Below are 21,139 nucleotides of genomic sequence, written 5' to 3'. Positions count from 1 at the left end.
CAATGGTCGTGCAGTTTGGTCGAAAGTACCAAACTTGCCTGATATATCATATAGCGTGTTCCCAGCTTATATTATGTGACTGACACTGTTCCGGTCACATGCAATTGGTGGACGGTTATCTTCAATATTTCAAGTTTGTTTTGGCGGGGCACAATCATACAACCGCTTTAGTCCCTCGTTTGGTCTTTTGATCTCGGTTATAATTGTTCACCTATTGTATTGTTTTTCTTTGTTATGGCATTGGTTTTATTCTGTATTGTTATTTTTTTTGTATTGTATGGACTTGGTGGTTTCTGAGAGGGTTTTTTTGTTTGTAGTTTCTTTTTGCAAAATTATACAAAATAAATTAAATTTAATGATTGTTTGCTGAAAACCAGTGTAAAGTTAGCAAAAGCAGCAGTACACCAGAGGCGTACAATGTCTGCAAATGACAGTTTAGAAGCTGTACTACCTGTCACCAGAAGAAGAGTATTACATATCCGTATGTTATGAAAGACCCTGCAGTTCTCACAGAGTAACCAAAGAAGAACACAATTATTTACTGAGACAAGCGATGGGCCCGGTCAATCAGCACAGCCACAATAAAAACATTCCACTGGTGGAGGGGGCCAGGGCGCTCATGAATGGGCGCATTGTAATAGAATGAGAATATTATTGTGTGTGTACTCCATAGAAAGGATATTAATGCAGAAATTAGACCGGTCAGCGTTCCAAGAGCTGCTGAACCAAAGAACATCTTCAGGAAGTAAGCCAAAGCCTGGAGGAAAGTTTGCCAGCCGCTCACATCCGACATACCCCCTCGTGTCAGTCCTTCTGCAGTGCTGCACAGTTAAGATGGACAAAAAGTCATGTTGTGTTCTGCATTAAGAAAATCACAGGACAGCTATAATATAATTCCTATTTCCCTCAGCTCTTTCTTACAACGGTCTGCTATTTATCTGGAACACATTCATCCCAGTCTTACTGGCTGCAAAAAATGCACTTTTTTAGTTTTAGATAAAACTGCAATTTAAATTAACCACCTGAATAATGGTGTACAGGCAGCACTTTTGGCATTGCGGTCAGCATTACTGCCTCACAGCACTATGGTTAGATTCCTACCAAGGCCCTTTCTGTGTGGAGTTTGTATGTTCTTCATGTGTTGGCGTGGGTTTCCTCCCACAATCTAACAACATTCTGGTAGGGTAAATGGATTCTGTTAAAAAAAAAAAAAAAAACCTAATGTATGTGTACATGTGGTAGGGAATATAGATTATAGCCTACACTGTGGCAGAGATTAATATGGATGATAAATATTCTCTGTAAAGTGGAATATGTGTGCGCTATATAAATAACTGGTAATAAATAGGTATACAGCCATGTGATCTGTCTGAAATTAATCAGACAAGCACTTCGATTTCATATTCATATACTGTAGCAATAAAATGTGAGGTGCAGCAAAAGTAAAATATCTGGGTACTGCGCTCATATAGTACCTGTAATGAGGGCTGGGAACACAGAGGAGATAACACAGGAACAGGACAGTGGTAAGAGGCAATGCACAGAGATTCAGATATTTGAGAGCTACATGTAAGAGCTGACAATATTTTCCTTGCATGCAAAAAATACTAATAACAATAAAAATAATCATTTGCAATAGGTTTCGCTTCTAAAGGTGCGTACACACGGTACGATATCTATGAACGATATGAACGTTACCTTTCAAGTCATTGTTGGTACAGATCGTACTGGGATGTAGTGAAGAAGCCGACGGTCTAAATCCCGACCGCCGGCTTCCCGACTGTCTAATCCCAGTAAGGTACTAAAGACAGGCGTTGAAAATTTGATGCCTGTCATTAGACCTATGGCGGAAGACCAATGTCCGGCATACTGAACGAAGGTAAGCTGGGGGGTGGGTTAGGTTTTAGGGCTCCAGGGGGGAATTAGAGTTAGGCACCCCCCTTGGGAGGGTTAGGTTTAGGCTGAGGGGAAGGGGGGGTTAGGGTTAGGCACTTGGGGGGGGAGGATAGAGTTAGGCACCCCTAATGGACGGTTAGGGTAGGGAATTAGGTTAGCAATACTTTCCTTATTTAGCGTTCGGGATCTTCACCTCTGCCGGGCTTCCGCTGTCAGGATTTGAACCGCCGGCCATGCGGCCGACGGTAATACCTACTACACCCATTGTACCGTGTGTATGCAGCTTAAAGGCGCACATCCACTAGGTGATATTAACGAGCGATTGCGTGATTAGGACATTGTAATCATGCAATGTCCTTGTATTCCTTGGATTGTATAAGGAAAGCAACAACACCTGCTCCGGATGCAGTGATATGCCCAAGGTGAAGCAAGTAAAGCCAGTCCTCCACCATACAGTAATGGATACAGTCCTTGGAGCCCCACGCTTAACGCGTTTCAGACCTGTTCGTCCTTCATCAGAAGCGTGCTTGAGGCTCTTTTCACAGAATATATATACCCTACCCAATCAACCATGGACCTGAACACATTTACCGCTAATCGGCACTGATTGGTGTTTGCATATGCGCATTCACATCTGAGTCCCGGAGGTTGCATGGCCGTGTGTTCCATACAATAGGAAATGGTAATATTGTGCGTTCCACAGCCTCCGCGAACCCGGAAATAACATAATTTTTGTGTTCCAACGTCCTTTCAGGTTTACCTATCAAGATAGGTTTTATGTTCCACAGCATCTGTATAGCCACAGATAGCAGGCATCCTGCGTCTCAAAGTCCTTTGATATAAAATTAATATTCCTCCTGGTTACCCCATCTCACAGTGGGGAGGACTTCTATGATGTACTTAATGAATCCTCAATCATAAGTGCCGGCAAAGAGGTGGTATCAAGTCCATAAATAACGTCCATTCACAGATGACATAAAACACATAAATGACACAAAACATAAAAATATCAATTAAAAGGATAAATACCAGACCGAATAAAACACATATACAAATAGCAGAGCAATAACATCAGTATAAAAAACACTTCAATTAAAAGTCACCATTTAATCCCCTGGGTACAAGGGTTTTTAATTGATGAATCCATCTCATCTCGGATTGGGACAAACGTTTATCTAAGTCTCTAGTTCGCCATTTGGGCAAGATAACTTGTATGCCCAAAACATTTTTTATATGGCATTCTTTCGAGTTATGTAATTGTTTAAAATGCATAGAGACTACATGGGTCTCCAATCCCTTACGGATGTTATATATGCGTTTGGCCCACCTAGTTATCAAGTTTCTACTCGTCTTACCTACATAAAATAAGCCACAGGCACATTCCAAGATTTAAATAGCATTCTTAGAATGGCATGTGACAAATTCATTGACGGGATATTCTACTCCATTTACTGTAAAATCAGTAATTTTCTTCACACTTGACTTTACTGTTTTAAACGTCAAGCAGCTTCCACAACGATGGAAGCCCTTGGTTCTTATACTTTGCCTTATTTCCGTCTCTATACTACTTATAACAAATTTCTCTTTCAGGGAGGGGCCTTTCTATATATGAATTTGGGTCTCTCCGGAATATGGGAAAATAGAATAAAATATGGGAGATTTAGAGAGAGAGCACCATCTGTTAAAAATAAATATTTTGAGAAACATCTATCAAAATGGAATGACTCTCCCAGTCGTAACACAAGGAATTTTACATGGAGAAGGGTAGGGAGAGATCAAAGACCCCAAAATAATAGATGGAGAAAGGATAATTCTATTAAAGGACAAAAAATAGGGTTTAATAGAAATCAAAACATTAACACGTTTAATCGCTTTACACCTTTGGAAGATTTTGACACTAATGGTCCCTCCACAGCAAGTTATTCATCTTTTTTAGGGTGGGACCTGAGAACACCCAGGAGAGGCAGGTTCTAGATATAAAAAGCAAAAAACCGCATAGTGGAAAGAGAGCTGGTAACCATAAGCGAAATAAAAAAATTTATAAAAAGAAATCATTGGAGTTGAACTTAAGAGAAAACAGTGAAAGCAGGATATTTAATTTGTCGGGGAGAATATTAACCAAAGATGAGGAACAAGTCCTCAAAAATTTGTTTTTAGATGTACAAAAATATACTCGTAAACTTGCTATTAAACGTTTCTTTTTAAGTAAGGAAAAGGAAAGTGAGTTAAGTTCAACACAAGTAAGGGATGTTCAATCAAATTTCAAACCACCATCCACATTCAATCCAGTGCACTCAAGAGGTAGTTTTGTGAGTGTTTTAGTAAAATGGTATGTGATGGAATAGAAAAAACTATAGAGAAACAAAAGAAAGGACTAAAACATAAGCTAAACTTAACTAAAAAAGAATTTGAAGCATTACGCTCCCTGAAAGAAGACAAAGAGCTTATTATTAAACCAGCGGATAAGGGTGGAGGGGTGGTCCTTATGAACAAAGAAACTTATATGGGGGAAATTTTTAAACAATTAAATGATGGTATTACTTATAAAAAAATAAAAATTGATCACACATCAAAGATTCAACTAGCTCTTAGTGAAGTAGTTTTAAAAGCTTTTAATGATCATGTTATTACTAAAAAAGAATCAGATTTTTTATTGATTAAAGATCCATCGGTACCCACAATGTATGTGTTACCAAAAGTCTATAAGGACACCCTCCCTGTCGACTGATATTATCAGGCTGTAATAGCCTAACAAGCAATCTATCGGCCATGATTGATTTTTACTTGCAGCCTCTGAACCAAACAACCAAAGCGTACTTAAAAGATACAAGTGATGTATTGCGCAAGGTTTCACAATTAATATGGCAGGAGGGCGATATTCTGTGTAGTGCAGATGTGAGTACACTATATACTATTATTGAGCTGCAAAAAGGATTAGAGGCTGTTACGTATTTTTTAAATCTAAGTAATTATAGTGAACCAATTAAGTCTTTTTTATTGGATGGTATAAAGTTAATTTTAACCAACAATTATTTTTATTTTAATGGGGTATTTTATTTACAAGTTGTCGGCACTGCCATGGGCACCGCACCAGGTTCGCCCCCAGTTACACTAATTTGTTTATGGCGTACTGGGAGGATCACGACATTTGGACTGGCTGTGGTATGGTGGCGGGCCTGGTGTCATGGCAGCGCTACATAGACAACGTGTTTTTTATCTGGAGAGATGGAGAGGAACCCCTTTTAAAATTTTGTACCAAATTAAATATTAATACATTTTCTATCAAGCTTACATTTGCACATAACACAGTTTCCTTTCTAGACATCCTCATTTACATTAAAAATGGATTAATTAATACCAGGAATTATAGGATGTCTACCGATTCAAATGGTTATATAGAAAAAAACAGTGAGCACCATACAAACTGGTTGGATGGTATCCCTTTCTGGCAGTTCCTGAGAACTAAAAGGAACTGCACTGAAGATGAGATCTGCCAACAACAATTGGATGAATTGTCAGATCATTTTAAAGTAAAGGGACATTCAGAGGAACAAAAAAAAAAAAGCTAGAGTTAGATTAGGAACACTTCAGAGAGGAGATTTAATTAAAGAAAAGGAAAAGGTTACCTCAAAAGAAGACTTCCAGTGGGCCTTTATTACACAGTATAATTCTTCTTATAAAGAGATAGAGAAAGTTGTAAAAAAAGCACTGGAATATACTTAAACAGGATCCAATTATTGGTGATAAAATTCAAGAGACCCAAATTCATATATAGAAAGGCCCCTCCCTGAAAGAGAAATTTGTTAAAAGTAGTATAGAGATGGAAATAAGGCAAAGTATAAGAACCAAGGGCTTCCATCGTTGTGGAAGCTGCTTGACGTGTAAAACAGTAAGGTCAAGTGCGAAGAAAATTACTGATTTTACAGTAAATGGAGTAGAATATCCCGTCAATGAATTTGTCACATGCCATTCTAAGAATGCTATTTAAATCTTGGAATGTGCCTGTGGCTTATTTTATGTAGGTAAGACAAGTAGAAACTTGATAACTAGGTGGGCCAAACGCATATATAACATCCGTAAGGGATTGGAGACCCATGTAGTCTCTATGCATTTTAAACAATTACATAACTCGAAAGAATGCCATTTAAAAAATGTTTTGGGCATACAAGTTATCTTGCCCAAATGGCGAACTAGAGATTTAGATAAACGTTTGTCCCAATCAGAGATGAGATGGATTCATCAATTAAAAACCCTTGTACCCAGGGGATTAAATGGTGACTTTTAATTGAAGTGTTTTTTATACTGATGTTATTGCTCTGCTATTTGTATATGTGTTTTATTCGGTCTGGTATTTATCCTTTTAATTGATATTTTTATGTTTTATGTCATTTATGTGTTTCATGTCATCTGTGAATGGACGTTATTTATGGACTTGATACCACCTCTTTGCCGGCACTTATGATTGAGGATTCATTAAGTACATCATAGAAGTCCTCCCCACTGTGAGATGGGGTAACCAGGAGGAATATTAATTTTATATCAAAGGACTTTGAGACGCAGGATGCCTGCTATCTGCGGCTATACAGATGCTGTGGAACATAAAACCTTGTCACATCTTGATAGGTGAACCTGAAAGGAAGTTGGAACACAAAAATTATGTTATTTCCGGGTTCGCGGAGGCTGTGGAACGCACAATATTACCATTTTCTGTTGTATGGAACACACGGCCATGCAACCTCCGGGACTCAGATGTGAATGTGCATATGCAAACACCAATCAGTGCCGATTAGCGGTAAATGTGTTCAGGTCCATGGTTGATTGGGTAGGGTATATATATTCTGTGAAAAGAGCCTCAAGCACGCTTCTGATGAAGGACGAACAGGTCTGAAACGCGTTAAGCGTGGGGCTCCAAGGACTGTGGGTCTGATACAGACCCGCTCGCGAGCGCTGAGCGCTCGCAAGTGGGTCGATGGTGCCCTAGTGTGCAAGCCGTCGCTATGGGTCTCGCACCAAAGGGGGCGTGCTGTCGATGGTGAGTGACGGGGCGTGCCGGGGGCGTTGCTGCCCAGACGGAGGCATTCCCATGGGAACGCCTACCGTCTGGGGCCGGCCCACTGACATCACTAGTGATGTCAGTGGGAGTGCTTTTGGCTCTGATAGAGCCAAAAGCACTCCTGGGCTTGCGGCAGCGAGACCCTACTGCAGGGTCTCGTCGCAAGCCCGATGGTCGCGATGGTCTTGACCATCGCGACCATCTTTTTGGCCGCTCCAATTTTAGGTAGGAGGGCCCTGATTCAGAGCGAGCGCTCTTGTCAGAGCGTCCGGCTCTGAATCAGGCCCCTGTATCCATTACTGTATGGTGGAGGACTGGCTTTACTTGCTTCACCTTGGGCATAGCACTGCATCCGGAGCAGGTTGCCTTCCTTATACAATCAAGGAATACAAGGAGAGAGCTCGTATATATGCTGTTGCTGTACCACGTTGTATGGATTTTAATGCCTGATTTTTTTCTGCAATTTGCGAGTGTAATGTACCATTAAAATATATTATGTCTTAGTTTGATCTACACTATGTTTGTATTTTTTTCTATATCCCCATACATGAAGTTGGCTGTGATCAGCGTATAAAATACTGGAGGATAAGAAAATCTATGCTTATAGACCATTAAAGACTACAAGATTTGGCTACATGGTTATGTGACCCTATATCAAGTGGAGTGGATATATGGTGATTATCTCTCTGTCTTATTACCTATGTGCACTTGTGATTGGGGGAGCGCTAGTAGGTGATTTACATCTATTTTATTTTGCATGTTTTATTGAGTAGTGGGTGTCTACTCTACTGTACTTTCACCTCTTGCTGCATCCTTGATCTTATTTCACATCAATTATCAATGTTGTTTTCTATTGATATCGACAGATTGACCATGTTCAGGGATGAGGGAGGGTGCCTACACTGAACGACATATTGTACAGTGTATGCAGTGCAAGGAATGGGGAACGACGGTACGATTACGATGTTGTAATCGTACTGTCTTTCCCAAGTCGCCTAGTGGATGTGCGGCTTAAGTCAAATTTTAGGTGTCTTGGACTGGCATCAGAGCACATATTATAGTCACGCTTTTAAGCTGGGTAGACACAAACTGTTGGCAAGAACATAAGAGGGGTTAAAATAATGTCAGAGTTATCAGAGAACTAAAAAGACTAATAGCAACACGATACGAGTTCAGTTCAGCCAACACGAGTGTCTACGTGTTGTGGGCAACATGAAAGCAGTGGTGGGCGGTGGGAATAGCAGTAGCACAGAATAGTGATGTTAGGCCGCTGTCATACTGATACAGGAAGATGAGGCAACAAACACTTTTGACCTATAATAATCTCTGTATAAACCAGGCTGTGGAGTGGCAGTCGGAAACAATTTTGGGTGGAGTGGAAGTCAGAGTCTGTAAAAATGTACTGATTCTTGACACTCTGCCATCGGCGCACCATCAACACTTGCACCTGCCCTATGGCAGAGGCAGTTTCTCCATCTGAACATGGCCTCTGTGGGAGCTGCTGTGCATCTGAGAACGTAGCCGATTTCAGTGAGGTGCCTGTGACACTCCCATAACACAGACTTTATTAGCGTTCACTTCAGGCCACCTACCAGTTGCTGCCCAGGAACCTCCACCACTCTCCATTTCTGATACTGTCTGACCCAATCGCAACAGCATCTTTGTGTGTACACTCGGGGTAACGCATGTTTCGTAGGGTTTTCTGACGTTTTCATGCAGGCACAGTCGCAAAAAAAGTCGCTCAATTGCGTCTGACTTTGGCACTGCCTCCAGCTCTAAATCAGGCCCAAAGTGTGCAAATGCATTTTTATTTTATTTTTGTTTGCAGTGAAAATACTGCATGATGTTACATGCTGCATGCACATATAGGTCAGCTCTATATTTACACTACATTTTACAGTTAGGCTAGTTTGCGCCTTCATAACAACGCTTCATTATAGTGTGCACTTTTTATTTCCCCCCCTCCCCCTCACAACACAGACAGATTTTTCAAGGTGCAATTTGATTCAACACTAAATTAGCTCCACTGTTGTTTACGACAGTAAATTTGTTACTTATAATATACATTTGCAATTCATGAAGGAGTCAGACAGTAGTAAAATAGAGGAGTTGGAGTCAAAGGTTTGGCGTACCGGCTACACAAGCCTGGTATTAACCACCTCAATACATGAGGTGGAGGGCACATGGGTATGTCCTTTTGTGGTACACAGATTGCTAAGAATATGCATGCACAGTAAAAACAGATTTTTCCTTAAGTGCCTCTGTAGTAACTGATACAATCTGGTCTCTTTGCACTTCTCTATGAGGGCTCTGATGACATAGATGAGAACTGCCTCTGGCACTTACTGCAGAAAGGAACACAATCTTGGCTATGTTTCTAGAAGCAGGCACTGGGGAAAGTACTGAATGCCTCACTAAAAGCATCTGTTTCTACGCCATACACAAGTAATTCGGATGTGCCCAGAGCACTTGTGCACATTCCACCCATTTACACTACAACAACTCCAAATTTAATGCCCTATAACTCAAACATACAGTCTGTGCATATGGATCTGGCTATACCCAGCGTATTCTCTTATTACAACCCCTGATAAGTACACTGCACACACCTGATAGATAAGCGCAGATTATAGCACACACCTGATAGATAAGCGCAGATTATAGCACACACCTGATAGATAAGCGCAGATTATAGCAGTGGTTCCCAAACTTTTTCAGCTCAAAGCACCCTTACGGTCTCCTTGATTTTTTTTTTTTTTTTTTTTTAATCTCTTTATTTTTCAAAAGGTAGATAACAAACAAATAAAATAAATAAATAATAACATATAGCCATAGAAAAGAAAAACATTGATAAACATCAAACTACCCTATTTTCTTGAATTTGGTCTCAGAAGATTTGGTATAAAAACCAATAATATCTAATAGATACAATATTGAATATAGAATAAAAGAAAATAGATGAAAGGGAAAGGAAAGAAAAAAAAGGGGGGAGGACACCAAGCAGCAAAGTTAATAAAATAATAATAATAATAATAATAATAATAATAATAATAATAATAAAAAAAAATAGATAACACAAAATAAGTCAATCCAGACCTGGAAGGGTCCTATTAAAGTGAGAGTACCAGGGGGCCCATACTTCATGAAATTTTGGCATTTTGTCATGGGGGAGAGCAGTGATATATTCCATGGAAGCAGTGTACCAGATTCTATTAAGTAATGCGGGAATGGGGGGCGAATGCGTTTTTTTCCAGTTAGTCGCAATCAAAAGTGTCAGGAAATGGTTTACATAGCAAGACATGTAATGGGTCCTTAATAGGCGCAGAGTTAAAGATATTACCTAACAACAACATGACTTCATCCCAATACGTTGAAATCAGCGGACAGTCCCACCAAATGTGGAAATAGGAGCCCCTATGTCCACACTGACGCCAACAAAGGTCTGATGTCAATGGGTAGGTAGAATTAAGTTTTTCAGGGACCATGTACCATCTGGTATAAAGTTTGTAAGCAGTTTCTTTAAGGTTGGTGTTAATGGACGTCTTAGAGACCAACTGACGAATATCTGACCATTCCTCATCATCCAGATTCCTACCCAGGTCAGTCTCCCATGCTATTTCAAATGGCTCTTTGAATTCAGTGTGGGACCCAGCTAGTAGAGAATATAGAATGGAAATAGTACCTTTACGACCAGGGTCGTAAGTGCAGAGGCGCTCAAAGGAGTTAAGTTCCCTGAGGGCACGCGGTTTACTGAGGGAGTTGATAAAACTAGTGATCTGTAAATATGCAAATTGGTATATTGGTTGTAGGCCATATTTTTCGCACAGTTCCTCAAAAGTTCGAGGGGCAAAATCCCCAACAACATGTAAGACTCTAGTGACACCCACAGCTACCCAGGGGCGTGAGTAAGGGCCCACACATCCCAAGGGGAACCGAGGATGTCTCCAAAGGGGTGTCAAAGGGGATGGCTAAATTCAACCGTTTATTCACCCTATCCCAAATACTCAAAGTGGCCTTAACAAATGGAACCGTATGCACCGAGGCTGGTCTCAGATGTGGAGGGAGCCATGGGAGGAAACCCACCCTCTGGTCCCCAATCAAATCGCTCTCAAGATCCACCCATTTTTTATGTCCCGGGTTTAGATGCCAAGACATAATGTGGCTAAGCTGTGCAGCAAAATAATAACGTTCAAAAATAGGGAGGCCTAAACCCCTGTTAATAGAGGACTTAGCCAGACAAACTCTACGAGTGGTCTCCTTGATTACCCCTAAGCCAAATTAATTACCGAGCGGTCCCTTTTTAACCCAAGTAGTTGGGTCAAAATTAAATAATTAGTATTTAGGTCAGGACAGAAATATGCATTAACTTGTTTGTAAAAATAATACACATAAATCCAAGGAAAAAGGAAAGTTAAGGTAAAACTTACTCTTGTAAACTCTCTTTCTTCGAAGTCCATAGGGTCCACACGGAAGACAATGGGGTGTAGGTGGGACTTGGAGGAGCGGACACCAACAGCAAAGTTTTTCAATCCCAGGATGCTCCAGTACTTCCCCCTATGCCCCACCCACACCCTGAGGGCAACTCAGTTTTGTTGACAAGCCCAAGGCAGTAGCAGGCTAGGAGAGAAGGAAGACTGGTATACTGAAGAATCACACTCTCATACAGAGAAGGAAACAAGTGACCAAGAGAAGAAACCCCTAGAAGCCAGGTGCGTCAGGGCGGGTGTCCTGTGGACCCTATGGACGTCGAAGAGAGAGAGTTAACAACGGTAAGTTTTACCATAACTCTCCTTTTCTTCTTCTTCTGAGTCCATAGGGCTCCACACGGGAGACAATGGAAATGTCCCAAAGCAGTTGTTCAAGGGTGGGGACGCTTCTGAGCTGAGAGGAGAACCCTGCGCCCGAAGGAAGCATCCTGAGAGGCAAATGTATCAAAGGCGTAGAACCTAAGAAAAGTGTGAACAGAAGACCACGTAGTCGCCTTGCATAAGTTATTCCGCCGAGGTGCCAGAGCCGGGCTGCTCACGAGGGACCCACAGAGCGAGTAGAATGAGCAGATACTGTAGTCGGCACAGGAAGGCCAGTCTGCAGGTAAGCCTGTGAGATAGTCATGCAAATCCATCTGGCCAGAGTCTGTTTGTTAGCTGGCCATCCATTCTTATGGAATCCATATAAGATGAAGAGGGAGTCCGATTTCCTGATGGAACTAGTATGGTCCACATAGATCTCCAGAGCACGGACCACATCCAAAGAGGCCTCACCTGCTGAGAGGTCTGGTGAAATAAACAGAGTCTTCGGTGAGCCTCTTGACCTCCACTGATACGAGGGGTTTGAATGGAGGTTCCTGACGTGTGTGGAGAACCACTGACAAATCCCACGGAGCCACTGGAGGGACAATGGGGGGTTGTATACATAGAACACCTTGTAGGAAGGCGTAAACATCCGGTAAAGGACCAATTCTGCACTGGAACCAAATTGAGAGAGCAGAGACGTGCACTTACAGAGATGCTAGACTAATTGTTTGGTTGTAAAGCAACCAAACCAAAGTACTCTATAACGGTGCACTCACATGTATAATGTAAAGAAGATAATAAAACATAACCTTTAATTGGTCAGAACAAGTCATGCATGTGCAAAGTGCTGCTAATCAGAGTGCAGCCAGCCGGCAATCAGGACACGGAGGAGTGTGGTGAACAACAGAGCAGTTGAGACACGAGGCTGCTGTCAGACCGCGGTGTCGGCCAGGTACATGTCTCACTCACAGCCGCTACCCCGGCACTGCTACTAGGAAGTGACTCCCATTATTCATGCCCACTGTGTGGAGTGTTCAAATAAAACACTCTTCCCTACGACATCAAGTGGGTTGTATGCAAAGGAGCTCCGGCGCACTACAGGTCCCAGCCCAGTGCTGACACACACACAATCCAAGTGTTCAGTTCATTTTTGTGTGAGGTGCTACTTGGGCGGACAGACAGTGTTCAATCCACGCTTTCATTGATTATTCACTGCACAGGATTCAGTGTATTACAATATTATTCAAGGATTGACACTATAACATCTATGGGACATTGCAACTGTAACGTTACAATCAGCGGTGAGCAATCAAATTGAATTGTATCAGCATTGGATACTATTATTAGAATTTTAAGAGCAGTTACAGCTACTGTATCATTACCATTGTTATTATTCTCTATAGAGAGATTTTATGATTACAATTACAGTTATGCACCTGTTATTTATTATATGTGTTTATTAAAAGTCTTTCATGATTCAGAGAAGTTTCTAATGTGGATCACTTTTGGTTAATGCACCTTTATTACAGCAGCGCAACTTATTTAATAATTCTTTTCCCTCTGTGTTTTGTATGTCAAACTAGCAACTGACAATTACGTTTTTGCAGCGCTGTATATTGTGCAACTATTACCGTTTATTGGACTTACAACTTACAATTTACCATTACAAGGCAGTAGATCGCCAGGTGGGAACTGGGGATTTCAGTTTTCTGTTCCCCAGTTCGTATTGTGTTAATTGGTTTTGTCTCCGTGGTTAGGAGTACCCAGTCCGGGATCCAAAAGGGGCGTCCCTTGTTCAAGTAGGATGTCTGTAGCCGCTAGGCTAGGGACAGGCGAATCTCCAGGGAGAGGCTCATCATCTGGGATCTGAGCAGATGGGGCAGCCCGTTCCACCTGGAGAGGATCAGGTGTTTAGTGGCCTGGAGTGAAACTGAGTGAACTCCACCACGTCGAAGATGGACACCATGGATCCCAGGGTCTGCATTGCAGAGTGAATTGACACTCAGCGACTGTGTAGCAGTCTGCGCACCCGCTGCTGTAATACCAAGATTTTGTCTGCTGTTAGGAAGAATCTCTGAACCTGAGAGTCAAGGAGGGCTCCCATATGTACCATTCTTTGAGAAGGTGTCAAGGAAGACTTTTTCCAGTTGATCAGCCAACTGTGCATTTGTAGAAAGGCAATGGTTATCTGTAGATGGCGGTGAAGAATTTCTGGGGAGCTGGCCAACAGCTAGAGATCGTCAAGTATGAGAACAGTCTGATCCCTTGACGACAAAGATAGGCCGCCATAACTACCATGATCTTGGTAAAAACTCGAGAAGCCGTTGAAAGGCCAAAAGACAGAGCCTGAAATTGGTAATGTTGCTGTAGTATAGCAAACCGAAGATATTGTTGAAGAGAAGGCGCTATAGGTACATGTAGGTAAGAGTCTTGAATGTCCACCATAAAGTCCCCAGGCTTCATAGCCAGGATAATAGAGAGGAGGGTTTCCAAAACAAAAGCTGGGCACCCTGATAAACTTGTTCAGAAACTTGAGGTCGAGGATAGGCCGATGAGACCCATTGGGCTTCTGAACGAAGGGTAGAATAATAGCTCTTCCCTCACTGTGCAGAGGGGACCGGAATTATTACTCCTGAGAGCAGTAAGGACTGAATGGCCTTTTGGAGCAAGCAGGGCCTTGCTTGGGTCTGATGGAGGGCCTGTGCAAAAGAACTGCTGGGGGGGTCGCCTCAGGAAGGAGAGGGCATATCTGTGGGAGACCACTTCTCTTACCCAGGCATCTGTTGTGGTCTGATGCCAGAACTGGGCAAATTAAAGAAGTCGGCCTCCCACCCTGGGAGCCCCCAGGGAGAGACACGCCCGACAGACTGAAGGCCTTGGAGGATAGGAGAGCCGTATCCATAGCTGCTTCACCCAAATAGGAGGCTGCATATCTAATGTAAGATATGTAGGACAGCTGTTCCCTCGAATCATCAGAGGGAAATGTCTCTTCTAGGGCCTCTGCCAAACTCTCAATGGCCTTTGCCACCCAGGCCGTAGCTCCTGTAAGAGAGTATATAGACTCTAGACAAGCTTCCATCCTTCTATCTGTAGTCTCCTTCAAGGAGGTTGCAGAATGGATAGGTAAAGTAGCATTTTTGATCAGACGTGTCACGTGGGAATCCACTGCTGGGGTAACTTTCCATTTAGTGCAATCAGTAGCGGGAAGAGGGTAAAAGGAACTCTAGTAAAACTGCCTTATGTCGTTTAAAGAGTGGCTGTTTTGCCTTAGGAGCAGGTTCTGTCTCTTCTATTTGAAGAATAGATTTTACAGCTCTCACAAGTGCAGGTATATTCATTTTAGAGAGGGGGTTCCTCATCTCCCGAGGGGAGACAGAGTGAGATAGGTCTGCATCTTCTGCCTCCCCAGATGATAAATCATAATCTGACAGCTGGGTGGACTGGGAAGATAACACACCACGCTTAGTAGGTTTACTAGGTAAGCGTCTCTCTTTTTGCAGCATTTGTTGAAACGCTATAGAGGTATCCGCCAGACTCTGCACTGAGGTAGAAAGTAAGTCTACCCATGGGGGAGACAAAGGATTTGCAGGGGGTATCTGCCGTGGCCATCTCATAGGGGGAGCTACCACAGGGACCGTTAGATGACCCACAATTTTTGCCAGCACCTGTGAAAAAGTAGCCCAGGGTGGGTCCTGAGGGGAGTACACCGGGGTTGATGGGCCCGGGGCAGTATAACAAGATGCACAAAGACCATCCTGAATGAGGTCCTCTGAAGCGAAGCCTGCTAAGCAGGACTTACAAGACACCAGAGCGGGAGGAGCTGGCTGCTTGTTATCCTTGCCTGTGCCAGAGATAGCTGCAAGGATAATGTAACACACAGTCTGACACAGTGTGGTTGAATAACCCAGATGTATGTGTAATATGACACAGTGTAGTGCGTAACTGCGATATATAGTATGTGATAGCCCTCACAAATATATGGAGATGTGAGGTACAATGAACCCCCTTAGTATGCCAGGATTATAGTAGAAGAAAGGGAAAGGTACTAGCTGACAGTAATATGAAAAAGAAAACAGAAAGCAGCGCTAGCATAAGTCACATACAATGCAGAATATACAATATAACTGCAGTGGGCACTAAAATCAACTACACAAACCGCAGTGGCTGGTAGGTTATAGCGCTGTATAACCTGGCCCTTGGGAGGGGTATACAGGAAGACTGGAACCGGTGACCTGAATGCTGAAAATGGCTGCCGTGAGTCTCAGAGCGGCGGAGGGAGGAGCAGCAAGACCACAGTGGAATGGCGCCCTGAGCTGGGGGAGGGGCCACAGGGAGAGTGCCTTCTCCCCTATGCGGACTTTAACCACCGGGTCCCCTGGCCTTACATGTGCCCTGTGCCAGGGCTTGCCATGTCCTGGTAGTCTAGTGGAGTCCCATACGAACCGGTGTGCACATCAGCGCCTCCGGTCTGTCTCCTGAGACCAGAGGAAAGACTGCGCATACACACGGGTCCCTGTGAGCGGGGATCCGCCTTACCTGTCCCCTTGAGTCCCGGCTGCAGTCTGGGATCCAGGGAGCCTTGCGTGCTAGGTCCCCCTCAGAGCCCCGCCGAGTACCTAGCTGAGGGCTGGTGTCATGGAGGCAGCAGTGCAGACGTTCAAAGGACTATCTTGTGTTGCTGCTCATGTAGCAAAATAAATTAAAATTAAATCATAAAAATAAGCTTGAGCTGCGTAATAGCAGCCCCACTGTTAAAAACTTAGTGATCCAGCCCCTTCCGGACACCAACTGAACTGAGTTGCCCTCAGGCTGTGGGCGGAGTATAGGGGGGAGGACCGATACATCCTGGGATTGAACAGCTTTGCTGTTGGTGCCCAGTCCTCCAAATCCCACCTACACCCCATTGTCTCCCCTGTGGAGCCCTATGGACCCTGAAGAAGAAAATACAATTTTTCTGTGTCTCCCTTTGCAAGCCCCCGCCATGTGTCTCCCTTTGCAACCCCCTCCATGTCTCTCCCCTTGCAGCCTCATCCATGTGTTTCCCTTTGCAAGCCCCCTCCATGTGTCTCTCTTTGCAAGCCCCCTCCATGTGTCTCTCTTTGCAAGCCCCCTCCATGTGTCTCCCTTTGCAAGCCCCCTCCATGTTTCCCTTTGCAGCCCCCTGCTTGTCTCCCTTTCTCTCTTTGCAGCCCCCTCCAAGTGTCTCTCTTTGCAGCCCCCTACATGATTCACTTTGCAGCCCCCTCCATGTGTCTCCTTTGTAGCCCCTCCATGTGTCTCTCTTTGCAAGCCTCCTCCATGTCTCCCTTTGCAGTCTCCTGCATGTCTCCCTTTGCATGCCCCCTCCATGTGTCTCCAGTCTCCATTATCAGCTCCCTCCTCAATGTCTCTCATTAATGCTGCCCCCCCTATAGTTCCTCATGCGGGCCCCCTCCCTATAGTATACTTACACCAGTGCCACTCATAGCTATCTGCTCCACCCCCACCCCTTCTATAGTTTCCAAAGCAGCCCCCCTTACTTACCTTTATTAAAGATCTCTAGTGCCGCGGCTGTTCCCTCAGCTCCTCAGATCCTCCAGTGTCAACAGGCAGCCCAGCCCACTGCCTCTTGTATAACAGGCTCCCACGCGATCACACCTAAATCGCTGCCCTCCCACCCTACCCCGCCTCCGCTCTGGCTCCAGTCAACAAACCTGCATCTTTCCAGCGATGCATTGAAAAAAATAATAACAGACAGCAGCTTCCCTCCGACCGCAGCACCCCAGGGTGCATCGGCGCACAGTTTGGGAACCACTGCATTATAGGAAATGCTGTTCTTTGCTTGGACATAAGAACAGCTATGTGTAATAAATTACAAATTGCTCATCTAATTAATTGTGCCATATTTCTGTTAAAGTCTGTCCCACACATCAAGGAGAGCACATAACTGTTGTTTAAGAGTTATGCATACCGCCTCTTGTACCGATGTAATGCCACACATTGTTTTCTGATGTCATTGTACATAGCCCAGCTCCAACCACTGGAGACCATCATGGCTGCATGAGTTCTGATGTTATTCTTCAGTTTTCATTAGAGAAACTTGTATTATAATTAGAGATGAGCGGTTCGGTTTTGACTCAGAACTTTTCGCCAAATTAGCGCAAGTTCGGATCAGTTCGGATTTATCTTATTGGCTATCCAAAACACGTGAGAGCCGGATAGCCAATAATTTGACATTCTGACATAACCGAGTAAAACCGAACCACTCATCTCTAATTGTAATGGCATTATAAGGAATAATGCACCACCTCTTTATTATTATTATGTATTAGAAGTCACCTCTAAGTTCATTGACCTATTTAAAAATAGGGGGACGGCTTCAAGTCTGTTTTGCGGACAGCTCTTGCGATTTGTAGTGCTATGCATGCTCTGTGACCGAGCGTATGCAAAAATGAGCATCTATGGACCTTTCAGATTTGTACACATCTCAGTCACATCTCCACTTGAGGCTTAATGGGTGTAACTAGGAGGCAATATGACATTCGCATATACGCTAAGTGTTATGAGAAGGTGTTGTGGGTGTGTAGGCGGAATTGCTGGCAATGCAGAGATGTGCATACGCAAAGACCCATCTAATTTCAGATGGATCTCCTACAAAAAATATGAGATATGGTAAGAACTTACCCTTGTTATCTCTATTTCTACGAAGTCCATAGGGTTCCACAGGATACCTTGGGGTATAGGTGTGACGTCAGTCGCAGGGCACCAAAGAGTTAAGCTTTCAGCCTCCCAGGATGCACTAGGTCCCCCTCCTATACCCCGCCCCCGGGCCAAGGCACCTCAGTTAGTTACCAAGCCATAGGCCGGAGGAGGAGAAGGAAGAGAGAGAACAAAGATCTGGACACATACAAGAATCACATTCTCACCAGAGGGAGACGGAAAACCGGTGACCAGAGCAAAGCCCATCTGCAGCACAGGTGCGACAGGGCGGGAGTCCTGTGGAACCCTATGGACTTCGTAGAAATAGAGATAACAAGGGTAAGTTCTTACCATATCTCATATTTTCTACTTCAGGGTCCATAGGGTATCCACAGGATACCTTGGGGATGTCCCAAAGCAGTATCCTTTAAGGGTGGGGACGCTCCTGTGCAGAAAGGAGAATCCGCCGCCCGAAGGAAGCATCCTGAGAGGCGAAGGTGTCAAACCTGTAATACCTCACGAAGGTATGGACAGAAGACCACGTAGCAGCCTTGCAGATCTGAACTGCCGAGGCACCACGTCGAGCTGCCCACGAAGGACCCACAGACCTAGTGGAATGAGCCTTCAGAGAAGGAGGGACCGGTAGGCCTTCATGAAGATAAGCTTCAGAAATAGCCATACGGATCCAGGCTGCCAAAGTTTGCTTTGAAGCAGGCCAACCCTTTTTACGGAAGCCATAGAGGACAAACAAAGCGTCCGACTTCCTAAACGAAGAAGTGCGGTCAACATAAGTCCTTAAGGCCCGCACAACATCCAAAGAGGCCTCACCCACGGAAAGACCCGGTGAGTTAAAGGCCGGAACAACTATTTCCTCGTTAACATGAAACTGGGAAACAACTTTGGGAAGAAACTCGGGCCGAGTGCGGAGCACTGCCCTGTTCCCATAAAAAACCAAGAAAGGGGGTCTACAAGAAAGAGCCCCTAACTCAGAAACACGTCTGGCTGAAGCAATGGCCAGAAGGAAAACAGTCTTAGCTGTTAGCCATTTAAGATCCACTGAGCCCAGTGGTTCAAACGGCGGTCCTTGGAGAGCCCTCAGGACCACAGCCAAATCCCAAAGCGCCACAGGTGGAACAAAGGGCGGCTGAATGCGGAGAACACCCTGCATAAAGGTGCGCACATCCGGGATTGTAGCAATCCTACGGTGAAACCAGACAGATAGGGCCGAAACCTGTACCTTCAAAGAAGCAAGGCGAAGCCCATGATCTAGTCCCGCTTGCAGGAAGGCGCGAATCCGAGACAGACGAAACTCCCGCGGTGCATAACCTCTCGGTCGACACCACTGGAAGAACGTATGCCACACGCGATGGTATATCCTCGCGGAAGACGGTTTCCGAGCTCGTAACATGGTACGCACCACAGAGCTGGAAAACCCCCGGGACCTCAGCATGGCAGTCTCAACAGCCACGCCGTCAAAGACAGCCGAGTCAGGTCCGGGTGAAGGCAAGGACCCTGAGACAGAAGGTCCGGTCGTAGCGGCAACCGCAGAGGACTGTCCACGGACAGACCCTGAAGGTCTGAGAACCAGTGCCGTCTGGGCCACGCGGGAGCTATCAACAGGAGCGTCCCTCCTTCCTGTTTGAATTTCCGGATTACCCGTGGAAGAAGGGAGACCGGAGGGAACAGGTATGCGAACCGGAACGTCCACCGGACGGACAGAGCATCCACCAGAGACGCCCCTTCGTCTCTTGTGCGAGACCCGTACACCGGCAACTTGTTGTTGTGCCGGGACGCCATGAGGTCGATTTCTGGAAGACCCCACCTGTCCACCAGTAGTTGAAAAACGTCCGGGTGCAGGGACCATTCCCCCGGATGAACGTCCTGGCGACTTAGAAAGTCCGCCTCCCAATTTAGCACTCCCGGGATGAAGACCGCTGATATGGCCGGAAGATTGCGCTCCGCCCAAACCAGGATCCGAGAAACCTCTACGAGAGCCGCCCGACTGCGAGTTCCTCCTTGCCTGTTTATGTAGGCCACGGTGGTAGCGTTGTCCGACTGGACCTGCACCGGGCGACCCTGGAGAAACCGCTGTGCCTGCTGGAGAGCATTGAAGACCGCACGGAGTTCCAAGATATTTATTGGAAGCTCCGCTTCTGTCGGCGTCCACCTGCCCTGGAACAAGTGTGGACCCGAAACTGCTCCCCAGCCCCGAAGACTGGCGTCCGTTGTCAACAGGACCCAATTTGGAACCCAGAACGGACGTCCCTTGTTGAGGTGGGTCGTCTGTAACCACCACGCAAGGGACAGGCGAACCTCCTGGGTGAGCACAATCGTCTGGGACTTCAAAGACTGAGTCAGCCCGTTCCACTTGGACAGGATCAGGTGCTGCAGAGGTCTGGAGTGAAACTGGGCGTATTCCACCATGTCGAACACCGACACCATGGAGCCCAGTAACCTCATCGCCGAGTGTAAGGACACCCGGCGGCTGTGCAGGCAACTGCGCACCCTTGACTGTAAAGCAGAGATCTTGTCCTCCGTCACGAAGATCCTTTGCTGTCCCGAGTCCAATAAGGCTCCAAGATGCAGAATCCTCCGAGACGGGATTAGAGTGGACTTCTGCCAGTTGATTAGCCAGCCGTGCCGTTGCAGCAGTGCAATGGTCAGGTCCAAGTGGCGTAACAGGAGCTCTGGAGATCCTGCCACCAATAACAGGTCGTCC

At 44.9% G+C, this 21,139-nt stretch overlaps 1 protein-coding gene across 2 annotated transcripts in view; it reads right to left on the bottom strand.

Annotated features, from left to right (window-relative positions):
* SLC9A8 (solute carrier family 9 member A8) overlaps positions 1 to 21,139 on the bottom strand; it is a 121,262-nt gene that overhangs the window by 34,631 nt on the left and 65,492 nt on the right. For both annotated transcript variants that reach the window (XM_088472212.1, XM_088472213.1), the window contains one exon: positions 683 to 821. In XM_088472212.1, coding sequence (XP_088328338.1) covers positions 683 to 821 — 139 coding nt within the window. The remainder of the gene's footprint in view (positions 1 to 682; positions 822 to 21,139) is intronic.

This window comes from Taudactylus pleione, unplaced genomic scaffold, assembly GCF_031769625.1.
Source record: "Taudactylus pleione unplaced genomic scaffold, aTauple2 ptg000121l, whole genome shotgun sequence".
NCBI lineage: Eukaryota > Metazoa > Chordata > Amphibia > Anura > Myobatrachidae > Taudactylus > Taudactylus pleione.
Note: the sequence above shows the minus strand (reverse complement) of the source record. Positions and strands in the feature narration are given on the sequence as shown.